This window comes from Puntigrus tetrazona, chromosome 17 (assembly GCF_018831695.1).
Source record: "Puntigrus tetrazona isolate hp1 chromosome 17, ASM1883169v1, whole genome shotgun sequence".
Lineage (NCBI taxonomy): Eukaryota > Metazoa > Chordata > Actinopteri > Cypriniformes > Cyprinidae > Puntigrus > Puntigrus tetrazona.
The window spans coordinates 10,500,314-10,518,539 of NC_056715.1; the positions used below are offsets into that span (position 1 = coordinate 10,500,314).

At 38.7% G+C, this 18,226-nt stretch overlaps 2 protein-coding genes across 7 annotated transcripts; one reads left to right on the top strand and one right to left on the bottom strand.

Annotated features, from left to right (window-relative positions):
• Positions 1-1,557: 1,557 nt before the first annotated feature.
• Positions 1,558-12,543, bottom strand: kdm1a (lysine (K)-specific demethylase 1a). Of its 6 annotated transcripts, XM_043263242.1 has the most exons (21): positions 12,454-12,543; positions 11,313-11,597; positions 10,802-10,982; positions 10,571-10,704; positions 9,974-10,052; positions 9,740-9,832; positions 9,379-9,485; positions 9,226-9,307; positions 9,008-9,102; positions 8,520-8,537; positions 7,960-8,102; positions 7,747-7,837; positions 7,527-7,661; positions 5,615-5,688; positions 5,391-5,502; positions 5,102-5,234; positions 4,820-5,007; positions 3,622-3,736; positions 3,028-3,155; positions 2,646-2,792; positions 1,558-2,566 (listed from the first exon to the last, which is right to left on the bottom strand). In XM_043263242.1, the coding sequence occupies exons 2-21, from the start codon at positions 11,574-11,576 to the stop codon at positions 2,378-2,380; spliced, it is 2,508 nt and encodes an 835-aa protein (XP_043119177.1). In that variant the 5' UTR covers positions 11,577-11,597; positions 12,454-12,543; the 3' UTR covers positions 1,558-2,377. The 6 variants fall into 6 exon arrangements, with proteins under 6 accessions (XP_043119177.1, XP_043119180.1, XP_043119178.1 ...); XM_043263245.1 differs by lacking the exon at positions 12,454-12,543 and having other exon boundaries at positions 10,814-10,979; XM_043263243.1 differs by lacking the exon at positions 12,454-12,543 and having other exon boundaries at positions 10,802-10,979.
• Positions 12,544-13,056: 513 nt separating this feature from the next.
• tmem30b (transmembrane protein 30B) lies at positions 13,057-17,697 on the top strand. The gene is made up of 8 exons (XM_043262298.1): positions 13,057-13,208; positions 14,197-14,393; positions 14,726-14,833; positions 14,927-15,034; positions 15,142-15,232; positions 15,322-15,465; positions 15,556-15,762; positions 16,922-17,697. Exons 2-8 carry the CDS (start codon positions 14,208-14,210, stop codon positions 17,101-17,103), a joined length of 1,026 nt encoding a protein of 341 aa, XP_043118233.1. The 5' UTR covers positions 13,057-13,208; positions 14,197-14,207; the 3' UTR covers positions 17,104-17,697.
• Positions 17,698-18,226: the final 529 nt, after the last annotated feature.

The window sequence follows — 18,226 nt, forward strand, 5'->3', positions numbered from 1 at the left end:
TTGAGTTGTACTCGTTACTGCAATACCTGTGCATCAAAAATCACATACTCTGAGCATGACGCAGTGAAATATTAATCAGATATCCCAGAGGGCATCCAGGTGTCTTTGAGAATATTGTTATACGTCAAAGGTGTTAAAATACTGAGTCGAACTGTCAATCAATTTCAATATTATGCAACCAGATGATGGAGTCTGTCCTGAGGCAGAGCAAGTTCGCGAATCATTTCCTGCTATCCGGCTAACGCTACGGGCTCTAGAAAAGACAATAAATCTAGAGGGACTGGTCTCGAAGTTGCCTGCAGTTAACAGTTCAACATAAAAGCATCCACAAAATACCGTAATATCTAATAGACATGATTTGAGGCCAATTTGGCTCTGCGGTCAACGAGCCGAATGTACTCACATTATCAAAACCACTGGACGACTGCAGTATTATGAATTAAAGTACGGTTGTGGCATCGTGGTGCAGCCTGCTCAAGGCTCTAATCATGGACTAAACTGCAGGGGCCAATATCAGCTCAGGTCCCTCAGACTCCCACAATGCAGCACAGCTGCCAGGGCCCACACCACACAAACTGGGGCTGAGGCCAGAGGCCTGGAGGGGTTATAGCAAGAACAGGGAGCGCCAAAAAAGAGGCCAAAAAAGCCTCTGGGCAGCATGACATGCGAAAACACTGGAGAAACTAAGAATAAAAAAAGCAAAAGCATACAGAAATGGGAAGGAACCAAAAAAAAAGAAAGAAAAATGAGACCATGAGGCTTTAGGGGCTAAAGAAGCAGGTTAACAAGAGTGTTTGACCAATATATTGTGTATTCTATATGTGGATTTCTATAGAATTAATGTATTAAGCACAAACTTCTACAAAAACATTTTTTACTTTTTAATATTGTGATTTGAAAGAAGTAATGAAAGAATATTTTAAAAAGTGCATACTATGACAATCTAGGGAAATAAAAAAAATAAACAAGACAGTGTCTTCAGGTCTCTCGGCTGGCCTGGGAGCGCCTAAGAGTTCCCCCGGAAGAGCTGGAGGAAGTGTCTGGGGAGAGGGAAGTCTGGGTGTCCCGACTGCTGCCCCAGTGACCTGGACTCAGACAAGCGGCAGAAAACGGATGGATGGGTGTACTGAGGACTCGAATGGAGAATGACTCGAGTTGTCCAGCATACATTGCCAGAAAGTCAGCTGTCATTTCATTTATAACATTTTGATTCAAAACTTTAAAAAAAAATACACAAATCATTTATATCAAGACCAAGAACATTTAGAATTTTAATTTTACTTCAACTTTAACATGACTTGCAGTATTGCTAGAAAGCTTAAATGTGTTTAGTATGAAACTGTGAACAGTTCTTAAAATGAACAGGCTCTTAAAATGTTTTAAATGTGAAGAAAAAAAAAAGTATTAATATTATATTAATATTAATATTCACAATTTATACAGCATCACAGTGGAGCACAAAGTATGCATCCATTCTGAACTCTCTTTAAGGAAAACCTAATACTGAAATGGAGGAAAAAAAAAAAAAAAAAAAAAAAAACACTAGAAAGCAGGGGGTATGAAGCAGACTTCATGTTTATTTTTACTACCAAAAAAACACACATATAAAAAAAGATTGCAATGACAATAATTAAACGCATAAAACTTAAGAAAACCATGAGCTGCTCAAAAAAAAGATACAAAGCTATAACTGATATTCTATTTTAACAGAAACAGACCTATTAGCAACACTTCATGTGCATTCCAGCTAATAAGCTATTTTTCCTAAACAAAACATTCAATCTATAAAGTGAGGGACATAGCAAAATCATAACATTTGCTTTCGACTTTCTTTTTGTTCTTTTCTTAATATTCTGAAAAAATAAAAAGGAATGGGTTGGGTAGGCAGTCGGGTTTCAACTAATGCATCCATATCCATCTCCTATCTGGTTTTTACAATTGTACTTTTAATGCTCGTGTTCGAGGGCGTCATGTGCTGCGTTACGTGTGAATAACAGCCCCTGTTCTTATATATGCCTCAGTGGGAACAAACCATTCCAGGTAAACTCCAGAACACCCAGGAATTCTTCTGGAACCATCCACCTGTCCTTTCAGTTGCCTTAGAAGTTAGCCAGAAAAGCTACAGCAGCAGAAAGTAAATGAGTGAAGGGTTGCTTTAAATCTCCAGCTCGCCGATTAGTGAATGATTTCCCTAAAGGCATGTTCTTACACGCAGACAAACTCTCCCATTAACACACACACACACACATTCCCAGTCTAAGGAGTCACCCGGTGTCCTTACTTGACCTGCCCGCTCTTTATCTAGCAAGACATTCTTTCGCTGAAAATCCCCAACTCACATACTCTCACTGTGCACATCATGAGTGGGTTTAGATGTTTATTGGATGCTGGGGGATGGCTGTGGGTTTGGATTGGCAGTGGCTTGGCGTGGCATAGTGTACATGGCTCCTAGGAACTGATCAGCGATCCTTCCTGCCTCTCTCAGCCCACTCAGCAGAGCGCCGTGGACCGTGGCGGGGTAGTTTCTGATGGTGTGTTCACCAGCGAAGAACAGACGTGGAACGGGCTGCAAAACGCACACAATCAGCATGACATCTGCTTCTGCCGACATTAGCATCTCGGAGGAAATGAGCTAAGACACTCACCTGTGAGGCTCCAGGTATGGCAGGACCAGGTGTGATGGGCTGGGCCATGAGATCATAGTCATTACCAGAGGAACCGGCTGCTACGTACGAGTAAGAGCCACGGGCCCAAGGGTCGGCACGCCAGCGACTCACCACCGTCTCCTTTGGCTGCCATGACGACAGACACAGAACACATAGTCGGTTTGTTGTAGTTGGAGCAGAGCCAGATGCTCCATACCACGGGAAAGAGCCGCAGAGTCTCAGTGTGTGATATATTAGAGGACTCAACTCTTTTCATTAGATTTAGTTTGAGGTTTCCTCTCATGACTGTTATTCACACAAGCTTTTGTTGCACAGTGAAGAACTACAATTAAGTAATATATTCTGACACATCCGAGCTCACCTGAGGTACTGCGCTGCTTCCAAAGATGCCCTTGAGGATTGCCAGACAGCGGCCAACGATGACATCATCACTGATGTTCTCCATGATGCCTGCGGCCTCTCCTGCCATCAGAGCCAGCAGTATAGGAGCTGAGAAGACAAAAAAAAGTCAAATTCAAAGTGAGCTCTGAATTACAGAATTCTGCCACTAAAATTAGACGATTTTCTTCCAATATTTTTATTACTGATATATAGTCAGTATTGGAAGCTTCAAATTATTACATTATAATAACGTGAACTACTTAAAGTCTACTCATTTACACAGGTGAACACCCAAAATCATTATGCAATTATTTATACATGCAGCTATCCCGGACGAGCCTGCATTGTATAACATGACCTGCTTTTTTACAGTCACAACATAAACGGGAGGCCACACAGTAAAGTTAAATAAATGTAAATGGTTTTATTTAATTTACCTAACAAATCAACAGCAGCTTTATTATGTCTAGGAATAGTAAAGAATATAAAGAAATAATGAATAACCCCAAGTTAAAATGTTTGTTATGGTTGTATCACAATACACAGAAACAACCCTAAACTGAAGGATGATTACCTTTGTAGAGATTCCAGAAAAGAAACAGTTCCCCTCGACTGGCCGTAGTACTTCCCACATGTCCAAATAGGTTAACACTGGGGTCCCAGAATACTCTATCAAAACACAAGACCACCTAGGACAAGGACAGCAAAATTAGGAAGGAATGGGTCTTTTTAAATTTAGCTTTCTTCAGTGAAACAGAAGATCTTTTAAATTAATTTTTTTTTTATACAATGAAAGTCAAATGGACATCAAAACTGTTTGGTAACCAACAGTCTTCAAATGATCATCTGTGTTACACAAAAGAAAGTCATACAGGTTTGGAATGGCATAAGAGTGAGTAAACTGCCAGAATTTTAATTTTGAAGTTAATCTAACCCAGTGGTTTTCAAACTTATTCCTGGGGACCCATACCTCTGCTAATTTACACACCTGATTCAGACCATCAGCTCATTAGGAAAGAGCTCCATGAATTCAAATGAGTGCGCCAGATAAGGGAGACATGCAAAATGTGCAAAGCAGTGGGTCCTGAGAAACCACTGATCTAACCCTTAAATGAAGCCCAATTAAAAAAACCGTAATGCAATTTTGAATCAAATGCACATATTTTAGCAGATACTTACGAATGCAACGTGTACGTAAAATGCCACAAAGACGCCTAAAGCTACTACCAAGAGATCATTTTGATCACTTAAATGATAAAAATGCTAAAGAAAAAAAGTACAAAATCTTAAAAAAAAAAAAAAAAAAACTGCATGTTTTCAATGGAGTCATTGAAAAAGTGTTTCAGTGAACATTTCTGACATCCTGCGGTGTGTTATACACAGCTGTTTCTGATAGAACAGAACTGTGAATGAATCTGGTACCACACTGTGCCCTCTTGTGACAAAAACAGGGAAACGGAGCAGGACAATTGCATAATACTGCAGTATTTTTTGCTGCAGCTGAACTAGGAGATGAAGCGAGGGGGGAGAGAGAGAGTGCAGAGGAGGATGACGCATCCTGCACATGCAATATGTGAGGGGGTAAATTAAGTAATCACTGAACACACACCTATATGTATCATATTAAAATAACTTGATCAAACCACTCTTTTTTTAGCCAAAGTGGATTAGGTAGATAAACGCACATAAAACGCCCAAGCTGATACAGGCTGGAGTTGTCATTACATCAACACCCTCCCATCTGCAAATAAATAAACAGGAAATATTCACACCTTGTTGAGGTTCCCAAAGCCCATTCTCTGGATGGCAGCCGTCTTCCATTCTGGCAGAGGAGGCACAAACTGCACGGCTGGTGGCTGCTGCTTCAGCACTCCCAAAGGAAGAGTACACAACACAGCATCACACTTATAAATGAACGTCTGGGTAGTGGAGCGGGTATTCACCGCAATCACCTCACAACCTGAGACAGGGAGGAAATGACGGTCATAAATGTAAATACACAAACGCACCGAAATATAGTCCCAAAACAGCAGGAGCTGGACTGACTGACTCACCAGATGATGTGTATCGGACCTGTCTCACTGCAGTGTTGAGTTTGATATCCAAACCCTCCGCAAGTGCCACTGGGACACACGAGTATCCATTTCGCACTGTTAGGTGACTGCCCGTGAACTCAAAATCATCATCCTACACAAACAAAAGGAAAAGGAGCAGGTTGCAGAAGCAAGCTTTGTTTCATTTAAAATATAGAAATGTCATTGGTTTGATTCCCAATTTTTTTTATATTGAGCACCATTCTCTAGACATGTAAGATGCTTGGTAAAAAAAGTGGCAGTGGTGTACCTGATCCCAGTGTTTGAGTGAGAGTGTTGAAAGGGGTGTAGCGTTGGCAAACTCAAGGTTTGCAAAGTGCCAGTCAAGAATCTGTCGGTCTCTCGAAGACAGATAAACATCACTGAAATAGAGATCCAGAATGACATTACTTGGAAGTCCATTTGGAAGGAAAGACAGGTATGCTAATGTGACCTCAGAGGGTTTTATTACTTGCATGTGTTATATTTGATTACCTGGGTGGATTGGCCTCCAGCTCTTGCAGTCTCTCCTCTAACTTTACCTGCATCTCCACCAGCTCATCATACTCCTGCAGCAATAGGACAGGATCAGAAATCAACACATATGTGGGTTTTTCAATAAAAGATGGTGAAACCTTTATCTAGAGAGCATGGTGTCCAACATAATGCAGACAATGAGAAATTTTTTTTGGACAATTTTACAGTTGAAAAAATGTATAACTTACATTAGCCATAATATTAGTATGACCAGAAGTTTATTCTTAATGAAAGAGTTCAAAATAAGCCGTTCCTATCTCTCCCCCAGCACCTGAGTGTAAGACTTTTGGAGGTCTACTCATTTCTGAACGGCTGAGGGCAGCGGTAGTGGCTTCATCCCAGAGGGCAGAGTCATCCCTCTCTGAGCGGGCTAGCCGTTCACCCTTCTAACCAGGACATGACTATTTAAAGAAAAACCTCCCCCTAAACCACATCACACAATTATGAAATATCCAGCTACAGTTTCTCTGTCGGTCAAACTGTTACAGTCTGCAAGAACATGTTTTTTAGGTAGCATGAAATCGACAAGCACACTCTGTGACATTATTCTACACACAAAATGAAAGTATACTCACTTGTATTAAATTTGTACTTGTATTAAACTGACCAAAAGTGATAGTAAAGACATTTATAGCCTCTTTCAAATTTTTAACTGGATGTCTGGACTTAGGATTTGTACGCTTAAAAATTTCCTCCAGGGTGGCGGGGGTCGAGTGGGAAAGCGTCCAAGAAGTTGTTGATATAAATTGCTTCTATTGCCTACCTCATTTGTACGTCGCTTTGGATAAAAGCGTCTGCTAAATGTAAATGTTTTAAATTTTAAATATTATATGGCCTATAAACAAAGGACATCTAGTTAATTAATATTACTCTGTACTTAAATGTATAATTAGACTGTAACAACTACACAAAGTGCCACCTTAATTTTTTTTTTAGTGCAGCCTTAAGAGTCAAGCATAAGAGACGCTAGTGCATATCAAATCAAACAGTTTTTTGGGCCTCTTTAAAAACAATGTATATTGATCTGTAAGCTGTATCATTTTCTTCAAAAGTCATGTTTTGATTGAATTTATAACAATGTGAATAAAACAGTTTAGACTTTCTGCATATCTGCTTTATCTACACAAGTCTCACACAAAAAGTTTAAAATAAAGTCAAAACCCAATGCGAGTGAGCAGGCGTCAAAATTCATGCATCAACCGTAAATGGTCTGAATGCCTCTAATGGCTACAATTGAGAGTGATTATGTGAATTAACACGCTAAAACCTCACCAGTTAAGACCGTTAAGTTTGGAATTTAACTTTCGGCTCTGTGGGCACTAACGGGACTACGACAGTGTTAGACTGCGGTTTGGAAAAAATACTAAAACAACCTAACTGAAACAGCAGGCTGAAATGGTATTATGCTCCATTACCAAGCACAGAGGTGTTTGGCATGGCTGAAAAACACTGCTGTGCAGTAAAGAGATATTACGATAAAGCATGACGGATCCAGAGGCGTCAACAGTCGCTACCTGAGGAGACATTGTGAGAGATGCTTGGCTTTTAATTGTGAAATCAGCATTGCTGGCGAGTTACTCAGTTTCTATGACAACAAATGCGTTTATGCTTTCATATTTTAGTTTATAATTTGACTTTAGCTTTTATTTTACAAAAAAAGGATAAACAGAGGAACAGAAACAGAGTTTTCACAACCCCTTTTTTTTTGGCCTCTAAAGAAACTGAGAATCAACCAAGCCAGAATCTGAATTTGTCATTGACGTGGTTTCCTATACAAGTTTCTATATGTGTACGCGGGCACAATGTTTATATGGTCAGTGTGGGGTGAGGTCATGTGGATTCGGCCAATGTGGCGAGTTTGGTCTACTACCTTGCAAAGTGCTGTGAGGTCTCTGTGTTTGCTCTTCACCAGGAACTCAGCTGTGATGTCTCTGGGTGGCTTCACCTCACCGGCCTCTTTATACTGCTGATGCAGCTCCTTTACTTTCTCCTTAGTAGCCACCATCTGAACAAGGGTAGGCACAATCAAACCAATTGTGTGTGATGAGCTGTAAGTTGTAACAGAGGGAGGTAGTACACGCATGCATTACCTTGTTCAGAAGGTCTCTTAGCTCCTCTTGAGTCTTCACAATCTTCTTCCAGTGTTCAATCTGTTCATCCTTCACATGTTTCTCCTGCAGCCTGAACATAGACGAACAAAGTCAATAGCAGTCTATTTTCAATAGACTTTTTAAAGACAAGAACTGCTTTTACTCTGAGGCTTGATTCTCAAGATATGAAGCAAATAAGCAGAATTCACTCACTGTATGACTACTTCCAGTGCTTGTCCCAGAGACACAGGCTTGTTGTTAAGAAAGTTGAAGTCGAGCTGGTGGCTGAGGTATGATGTTGCCTCTAACAGGCGATTGAACTCTTGCTCTACCATCTCATCCTTCTCTTTAGGGACCTTGAGCAATTACAACCATTAAATGGGCATCAAACAAACACAGAACACTTGACGTTTCGGAGGATAATCTATCCACATATACACTGTCACCGTGTTATGTTTGGATATGTACAGAATCAAACCGTAGCATTGTTATAATCCTTTTCCCTAAGGTATTATAATGACCTTAACTGACACACAAAGCTTAATAATTCATAATTTTGAGTCCCTAAATAATTCAGATAATTAACTCGACACATTTAGAAGATCAGCATTATGAAAGCAGGATGTCTGCTATTAAACAGGTGTTCATCTCCATCAAATATTTGGTGGCGAACTGTACTGAACAGGAAAGTGTTCATAAATCCAAGTGTGAATCCAATAGAACAGTTCCTTTAATTACATATGATGTATGGTATTACAAACAGAAATACTTACGCTTGTGCAGCGCTCTCCCTGTATAAGCAGGGCAATCCATCAGTTTAAGAAATGAAAACAGAGTGAAAGCGAGTAAGAGATAAAAACAAAAAGGATGGGATGTAGCAAAGAGAATATGTTCGGGGTTTAAGAGGGGGCAGAGAGTGAGAGAGAGAAAAAGACAGTTAGATTGTTCTTTCTACTAGTTAGAGTCTTCATGTCAAGTTATGCCATGAAGAGTTTGTATGCTTTAAACATACGACGAGAGTAACACTGACATTTCATGTTTTAAATACACAATTTTAACTATAACACTATAAAAGCACTGAAGTGTTATGGATGGCGTACATCAAACTGTGACAAACTGTTTTCACACTATATCACTATGTTTAGAATTTCTTTTACTATTACAATACTGCATACGATCAGAATATTTATGCATATGTAATATTAATAATAATGTATGAACCCAAATATGACACGTCTATTTTCGTTTCATAAGCACTCACAGCTTGTCCATTGGCCTCATAGAGCGGACACTTCTGTTTGATCTTGGCCAGCTCCATGTTGACCTGTTTGCTGACTACAGCCATAGGATTTCCACCTAAAAGAGAGGTGCATTTCCATTTTAAACTGTTGCAAAAATCTCAGAGATGTCTGCCTAAACATATGTCTTTTTCCCATGGTCAACACTGCCACCTCCTGGAGAGCATTTGATAATTCTTACCTAATCCGGTCACCACCATGGCACCCAAGTCAGCTACGTAGTTCCCTTTTCTGAATGTAGCCACTCGCCCTCCTACTCGATCCTACCACAAACAAATAAGATTTGTAAAAATAAAAAACCTCTGTAGAGAGTTTCAAAGCAGCATATACTTACTCTTGCTTCCAGAACAGTCACATCCATCCCAAAACTCTGCAGTTGTCTTGCTGCTGCCAGCCCTGACACCCCACCTCCAATCACTATGACTTTTCCAGTTTTCTTTGCTGCAAGAACATAAGAGATTTTAATTAAAACAACGCGTGTGAACAGAGTGCTTTCTGTGTTGTGGTTTGTTACCCTGTCTGTCTTTGCATTAGTACCATTTGTCTGTTTAAATGCCTGCAAACAAGCTGTCATTGTTCTCTACACCAGACAAATCAAATGTGATTGTGGAAAGACTTGTACTGTTGTCATTCTGTTTGTTTGGACATTATTATCTCTAGATCTGCTCTATTGTAACAGAGTGTGTCTCAATTACTTGGCAGAGGCTTTACTCTCTTGTAGACACCAAAGTTGATGAACCCGTGTCTCTCCAGGTAGCTGTGTATCCGGTGCACTAGGACAGCATCACCTGCAGAGAAGATCCAAAGACAAATTAAGAAGACACACGTCAACATTAAACACACAATTAAGTTTATAGTGAAGTGTAATAGAAAAGTTCTCGGAGAAAGGGGTTTTGAATCAGAGCTATGCGAGGCAAAAACAGACTCACTATTGTATGGAGCTTCTAGTTGCTGCACAGTGGCCTCGAAGGTCAGCTGGACTTTTGGGTTGTCCAACCATAGTTGAAGCTGAACATTCAATGAAAAGACATTTTCACATTTCAAAACATTATTTTTGCTGATTCTGTAAAATTTCTGCTGCATCAAATACGTTTTTTAAAAGTTTAGGGATCTCCAACTTTCCTCAACAATAGCTTTATTATAAAATAATCTTATATTAATAGTTTATGTTATTTATTTCTGTGTTGTCAAAGCTGTCATTCTTCAGAAATCATTCTTTGTTTTTAAGAAACATAAGCATTTGTTACCATGAAGCACAATATTTTTTTTTTTACCATCTTTGATGAAGTGAAAGTTCAAAACATTTATTTCAAATAAACATTTGTAACATGTTACTGTCACTTTTGACTAATTTAATGCAGTCTTTTAGAATAAATTATATAAATTTAAGAACAGTTTATTATTAACCAATAAGACTTCTAGAAAGTTTATATTTCTATTCTACTGGCTTCTGCTTTTCAGCTGAAAAAAAAAGTAAATAAAATGTTTTAATTATTGTAAAACAATGGTTGCAGCTATGAATTTACCGTTCGGTTTCGTATATACAGGAACACTTTCTGAGTATGCTGCGGTCCACCAATAATGTCAGGGAAGCATGCAGCTTCCTGTGATGTCATACGGTCATGTGGGAGTCGGCTCTGGAAGGCAGCCCCCTCTACACCTAAGAAGTCACAACATTCATGAAGGAAAGCATTCTAACAGATTTTAAAAATGTTTAAAAATTCTGTAAAAAGATGCAAATGTTTTATCAAGCCAACCTCTTTCCATACCTGACGGTTCCTCAGGTTCACTGTCATTCTCCTCCTCTATTGGTGGGGCTGGTGGAGGAATCACTTGCTTCCTTTCTTTCTCAGCTTTAGCGTTCCTTTCTTCCTCTGAATAATACTCATCCTCCGACAGATTAGCGAGACTCTCATCCATCTCCCTGTACTCCACCTGCAGCAGGAGGCACAATAAAAGCTTCATTAAAACCTTGTTCTGCTTCCCCTAGGGTAAGACATGACATTATTTCCTAAGACAAAACACAACTGTAGTACTGGTCTATTAAGTTTTTATTTTATTTGATCTATTTATTTTATCATTAAATTTTTTTATATTCAAATACTAATCATATTTAGACTAGTAATTAAAGTCTCCATGCAATAAAAAGTTATATATTATTTGTGCAAATAAATGATTTCTTGCATCTCAGTTTGAGTCAAATAAATATACATGCCTGGCTCAATCATCCCTGTCCAACGAACGGGAAAAGTTAATAGAGATGTTTACCTTTGCTCTTTTACGGCGGCTGGTCCTGCGTCCCTCTGCCGAGTCTTGATCAACCCCCCCTGGGCCAGGGGGGTGCGAGAGAGGAGGCCCACCTGGTTCTCCACTTGGAGAGGCTCTCTCTTTCTTTTTTACATCTGCTAAACCTGGGGCAGAGGGACCGGCCGGACCAGCCTGAGGAGCAGAGAGGGTTTCAGGAGCACGGTCTCCGCCGTTACCCCCTGAGGAAGAGGAGGAACCTGGGTCTGACTTCTTACTGGACAGCATTACAAGTGAAAGAAGCCTCTCCTAAAATGAAGAAACGAGAGCTGAGTGTAGGTGTACAAACAAAAAGTGACCAGAACATATAAAATAAAACATGCTCTCTCTATATATACACCTACATAAAGATAATAATGATAATCTTAGATTCCTTCCACCGCTTGGTCCTGTACCTATCATAATGAATGTACTCTTTTCTAATACAGAGCACATGAAACAATGCCCAAAGCAACATGAGGTTTGCAGAAGTATGATGTCGCACCTGCTTTGAACAAAAAAAAGCACTGCTGAAAAGACAAAAGCTTCTCGGGTATAAGAAGATATTAAGGTTGAGAGTAAATACTGAACTAAAACTGAAAAAAATACTAAACTTGTGATATTTTGGCATGATTTCTCTGCTCAATAGACCGTAAAAAACACCGTTGCATAATAACAAATTCGGCAACACTGAACCTATCTAAAAGTGTATTTGAGGCAAACGGACTCTTTTAACGAAACACCAGCGCAATAATTAACCGTCTTTAATATAAAAGTTTAGCTTTAACGTATTAATCGAGCCAGCAGATAAACGCTATAAAGCACACGTTTTGGATCACAACACCAAATAGAACAAAAATAAAAAATAATGTATTTTACCAAACGTTTACAAACGTTTTGTAACCATGAAGAGATAACAAAATAGCTGGTGTACCCGTGCACTGCTTAGCTACCATGCTATTGCTAGCGACACGAGCAGCTTTCTCTCTGCTCCAGGAAAACCGCAATTCTTCATCACAGTTTATTCATTCTAATTATAACATTAACTTGTAAACATTTATAAATTACATGCATCGGACTCATTTGACGTCTTCCGTTGTGTTTCTAAAACATTATTCATATTTACCTCCTCGCGGCTGTGGGGAGTCTAGCACAAAGAAACAGACGCCTGTCCCTACCGGAATCGCCCAACCAATCCGGGTAGACGACGAGACAAAAGAAGGCGGGATCTAAATCGCCCAGTGTTCTAATTGGCATAAGAGCAATCAATCAAATGTTTCATAAAGTCAGGTTCATTTTATGCAAATTTGGCATGCAACGTTCACCTGTATGCAAAATCCATGTCCTAAATCAGTGAGATAAAAGGTCCCTTGCCCTTAATTGACTGAATCAGGGGCTCTCAGGACCCACTAGAAGACCTCCCAAAGGATATAGATAGTATTGTCTTGTCAACAATAAAGTATATTTACAAAATATATCTTCTAAACAATATATATAAGTGCAACATGGGCATCCTAATCGTAGAAAACTGCAACAACGTTTTCATAGAAGCAAGCTGTAAAATGTTTCTTTTTTAGTTATATTAATTTCAGTTACATTACTAAACATGAGATTTGGCCAATAAATAACAAGGTTTAAGACTTGCAAACAATTTTTATTCTGTAATAAAGCTCCGTGTGGATCTGGGAGGAGTCAGGTATGTGACGCAGGCGGGGTGGGAGGAGCGAACTCAGAGCGGAAAAGTCGATGTAGTTGCGGGACAGGTAAAACAGGTACGAGACTGTGCGAAGGTGTGTCTCCTTCCGATGCACAAATCTTCCCGATTTTATAAAGCGGGCGCCTATAATACGCCAGAACCCCCGCGCTGATCTTTTCCCAGAGGTGAGTGGAGTATTTATAAAGCTTTAAAGTTTCTGCTCTCAGTAAGTGGTCGAGATTCGTGAAGTATTCCTGTATTCCTGCGACGTCACCCGCTGTTGTTGTTGTAGTGCAGGTCATTCTCACAAACATCCTTCTTTGTCTTTATCACGTTAGACAAACTTTTGAGCTGTTTTTATTACCACGTATGGAGGGTTAATGCATTTCTGAGGGTCCATTAATATCAATTCCGTTCATTTAGGTCCAATTTATTAAACCGCTTCTCTCTAGATTATTTGTTTTCATTGTACGGTCAGTAGACATTGTCGTGACATGCATCACATTCAGAATACGTGTCATCTCACGTAATCTTAACCACCTCTCAAGTAATGCATAGTCATGCATTTAATAATTGCTTTTTCATGTTTTATTTATCCTGAATACACATACAGGAATCTAGCCTGTATTTAATTTTTTTTTTTTTACTTTTTTTACATAATGCAAACATATTGTTTAAAAAGCTTAATTCATGTAAATTTTATGTTTACTTTTTATTTTTAGTTAATTGTATATTTTGTTAGCTTTTTGTTTGTTTGTTTGTTTTCATCACACATCAGGTGTCATGCTGTTACCTGTTATTGTTCTGTGGGATGGAAATGATGCCACAACTGAGGAGTTTTTTTTTTTGTTTGTTTTAATGAATGTATATAAACTTTATGCAATAAATATTAAAATAGTTTAAGGCAGTCATCGATAGTTACATTTAATAAGTTTTTGTATTTTAAGATTTATGATATTGAGCCAGCTAAAGTTATTTAGTCATAGTAAAAAGGTTTCTAATACATCTTTAAATGATACATTTTTAATAAAATATCTCCTGGTTTAAAAAATCCAGTGTCTGATGTATTATTTGCTGCATTGCACTCTGATCTGTTTTCCATGGGGCTTTTTGGTATTGTTTATTTTATCTATGAACTTGAGTTGCACAAAGTAAGCTTGTCCTTTCTTTCAGAGGACATCGGGATGAAGAACGAGGGAGAGTCGACTGAGCGGCCTGACAACACGGCATTCACACAGCAACGGCTCCCGGCATGGCAGCCTATACTCTCTGCTGGCATCGTCATTCCTGGCTTTCTAGTCATTGGTTTGGCTTTCATAGGCATCGGAATTGCCCTCTTTTTGACCTCACAGACCATCCAAGTGCTGGAGGTAAGCGTTTACTGCGGGACAACAACAGAAAAAAAACTTCACTGGGTGGATCACATTGGCATTTTACAGTAGAGTTTGTTCAGTCTTTGGTTAAGTGGCATATCTAATAGTTTAAACAAATGTACTGGGGTCACTTATTGCTTGCTTGTTTGTTAAGGGATAGACAACACTATTTAAGCATTCAAGTCTGTTTTAGAGTTAATGAACCTCTGACTCCACATTACCGCCTAGTTGTTAGTTTGGTTAGTTAGGTGTTGACATACCATTGTGTTTTGTGCAAGGTGAGAGACGCTAATTAAACATTAATGCTCTCTTTTCTCACCATGTCAAAGATGGATTACACCGGCGTTGAGAAGGATTCAGCCTGTTTCCGCTGTACAATCCAGAGTATCCAGAACTGCTCCTGCGAAATCACATTTTCCCTTAGTTCATTGTTTACGGTAAAGTCTTTTTTTTACTCCGTCTTAAACTTAACTCCTGATATTTCTCCCTCAATGTTAGAAAGTGACTAATAACGTCTGTGGTGCTTACAGGGCCCTGTCTTCTTTTATTATGGTCTGTCTAATTACTACCAGAACTTCAGAAAATATGGCGTGTCAAAGGACTATTATCAGCTCACTGGTGATACGAAATATTTCAAGGTTTGCTTTTGGCATGAAAATCTTTTAAATGCTATTTTATCTTTTGGATCTTTGATTTTATGTATTAATTCCCACTTTCACTACCTAAATTTCATCTGACTTTTCAGAGTCCTCAAGATGCTTGCTCTCCATATTCGTATGACTCCAATAAAACCCCTATTGTCCCTTGTGGAGCGATAGCGAGTAGCATGTTCAATGGTATGATTTCAGATTTGTAGATTAACTTTATTTTTGTATGCGTTAAGCTCTGAAATGGATTACTAATAACTTGTGTGTTTTGTGCAAAGACACCTTTGAGCTCTACCAATTAATCAATGATACGAAGAAGAAAGTACCATTAGATGGTAAAGGAATCTCCTGGTGGACTGATTACAATATAAAGTACAGGAACCCTTCGTTTGTGAATGGCTCCTTTGCAAGCGCGTTTGATGGTAATTTGCCTTAAAATTGTAATGTAACGGTACATTATAGGATTTAATACGAGGACTAAACTTACGTTCTTTATGAATGCTGATTAACAGGTACAGTGAAGCCCACAAACTGGCCTAAGGCGGCATATGAGCTGGACCTCAAAGACCAAAGCAACAATGGTTTCCTGAACCAGGACTTTCTAGTGTGGATGAGGAGAGCTGCCCTTCCTCAGTTCAGGAAGCTGTACCGGCGAATCACAGAGGGTGATTATGCCGCTGGGCTCCCCGCTGGAAACTACTCCCTGTCAGTCCAATACAGTATCCTTCTCATGAAAGTCAAAACTCACTCAAGACAGGGATTAATAATAGGATTTTCATGTTTTATTCATTTTACCAAGTTCTGAAGTTCATAGGATTTGAAGCCTCGTCATGCTTTAAATGAGGAAGTCTTCAGATGTTTTAGTCTCTAGACCGCATATGGCGTCAGTCCTGTTTCTCAGACGTCCTTTGACTATGTTTGCCTGTGATCCAGGCTAACAGGTTTTACAGGTTGGGTGTGGCTTTTAGCTGGTCCAGAGCAGAATGCAGAAGCAACAAACAGAGGGCTTTGAATATGTAAATTGACCAAAAGGCATGACAGTCAAAAGAGCAGATGAAATTTGTCTTAAAGGTACCCTTTTGTAAATATTTTACCATGGCACAAGTTTGTACATAAAAGGAAGAGCCAAGAGCTCTCTAACCTTCCCGTTGATGGCAAGGATCCTAACATGATCAAGGCTCAGAAAGATCCATAAAATAGTCCATATGACATCAGTGGTTTAACCGTAATTTTACAACGCTACAAGAATAGTTTTTGTGCGCAAAGAAAACAGAAATAGCGACTTTATTCAGCAGTTCATCTCCTCCACTTCACCATGGTGCCACTGTGAAGAGCATCACATACGTAAATAAAAGAACAGCATATGCTGTTTACATGTGTTACTGCAGCTATTATTCAAGTCTTCAGTGTCATATTATCCTGGAAATTATTCTAAAATGATGATTTTACCCAAGAATCTTTAATTTAATTAAAAAAAAAAAGTTAAAAAGAACAGTTGTTGTTTAAATTTCTTTTGTAACATAATGTAACATGTAGTTTTTAACTACCACTTTTGATAAGTTTAACTCATCCTGGTTGAATAAATATTAATTTCTTTAAAAAGGGACCATTTTTATAGCTTGTGGAATAATTTTCTATGGGGAAAATTGCTCTCAGGATTTCTATAATGGTACTGGTGACAGAAAACTTTTTTTCTGGTGTCAGTATCCAGTGTCCAAAATGACTGCCTGCACAATGTAAACACATCACTTAGTGCACCTTTAATGCAAAGTTTTCAGAAGCACTTTTTTTCTCTTTTTCACTTTTTTCACAAGAAGTAGAAATGTTCATATGCAGCATAAACGAACCACGTTCGCTCCTTGACCGTAACGTTTCCAGATTACCCAGTACTGAGTTTTGATGGACGTAAGAAGGTGGTCTTCAGCAACGTGTCTTGGATGGGAGGGAGGAACGACTTCTTGGGCATTGCTTATTTAGTAGTTGGCTCCTTGTGTGTGGTCATGTCAGTAGTTATGCTAATTGTCTATGCCAAATTCAAATTCTCAGATGATGACGCGTGATGATGCAAGGCGGCTGTGCTTATAAAGACCACATCGTACGTGTATCTTAAAAAACAAGAATGAAAAGTAATAAGGGGTTCATTATGATGGAGACAAATGTTGTTTTCAGAAAGAAACATTCACGTGCTACAAAGTTTTAACTTCAGGTCATTTATTTATTTTAAACCAGAAATAATTTGTTTACTAAAAGAACCTTCATGACAGGATATTCCTGAAAAACTATTATGCTAATATGCTAAGAGTTTGTTCAAATGTCTCAGAATCTGAAGATCAAAATTATTATCAGAGAATGTTACAGGTTTCAGGGAATGTTACAGGTTTCTTTTATACTACTTTGGCTGTCTCAGGTATAAAATACAAAGTAGTTGTTACTTACAATACAGATAAAACAAAGCTAATAATTGGTTTTAAATTTGCTTAAAACTAGTCAAGAAATGTTTAACAAATGTATGGACGGAGACGGTCTCAGGTGCCATATCTACCTGTCAGATGCATAGCTTGTTTAAAGCTTTGTATGTTTAGTTTAATATATTGAGAATTGAAATGTATTGCTGCTCGTTCTGTAATAAACTTAAAATTCTGTTTTATAAAGCAGTGTTTTTTTGTTGTGAGCTTTTGTTTCAAGCATGAGCGATTTTATTTCCAAGCAAGGGAAATGGTGTGCTTTTACAGTGCCATTTGCACTGGACAAGTTAAATGAAAGTGAAGGGCGAATCCTGACTTTGTTTGCACGCATCGGTGATATTGATCCCTGTTAGTGAAGCAGATCTTATTTGGGAGCAGAATTCAGCTCTAATTCTGCACTCTTGTTCAGTGTCTTTTGAAGTAAAATGTTTGAAGAGCGAGGACAGAACTGCACCGGGATTGAATCTGCTCATAAATATCGCTGTGTTTTAAACGTTTAAAACTTTTAATTGTCTGGACTGGACTTGATTTAATGTTACTTAACAAGGCATTGCCTTCACAAGTTTGGCGAGCACAGATGACGTAATCAAGACTTGTGATAAATGTAGAGTATTAGTGAATTGTTTGATGTTTAGAATATTCAAAAGCGCTGTATTTATTTGAAATGGAAATGCTTTGCAACTTTCTTCATTTCTTTACTGCCGACACTTGATCAATT

Bases quoted from the DNA above. Each gene is read 5' to 3' on its own strand.
- kdm1a (XM_043263242.1), bottom strand. From the start codon at position 11,576: ATGCTGTCCAGTAAGAAGTCAGACCCAGGTTCCTCCTCTTCCTCAGGG. The intron at 9,308-9,378 runs GTAAGTATATGC...TGTTTGTGGTAG, and splicing joins TGACTGTTCTGGAAGCAAGA to GATCGAGTAGGAGGGCGAGT. The intron at 3,156-3,621 runs GTAATCATCCTT...TTGTCTTCTCAG, and splicing joins TTTCTGGAATCTCTACAAAG to CTCCTATACTGCTGGCTCTG.
- tmem30b (XM_043262298.1), top strand. From the start codon at position 14,208: ATGAAGAACGAGGGAGAGTCGACTGAGCGGCCTGACAACACGGCATTC. The intron at 15,035-15,141 runs GTTTGCTTTTGG...CTGACTTTTCAG, and splicing joins GTGATACGAAATATTTCAAG to AGTCCTCAAGATGCTTGCTC. The intron at 15,233-15,321 runs GTATGATTTCAG...TTTTGTGCAAAG, and splicing joins AGCGAGTAGCATGTTCAATG to ACACCTTTGAGCTCTACCAA.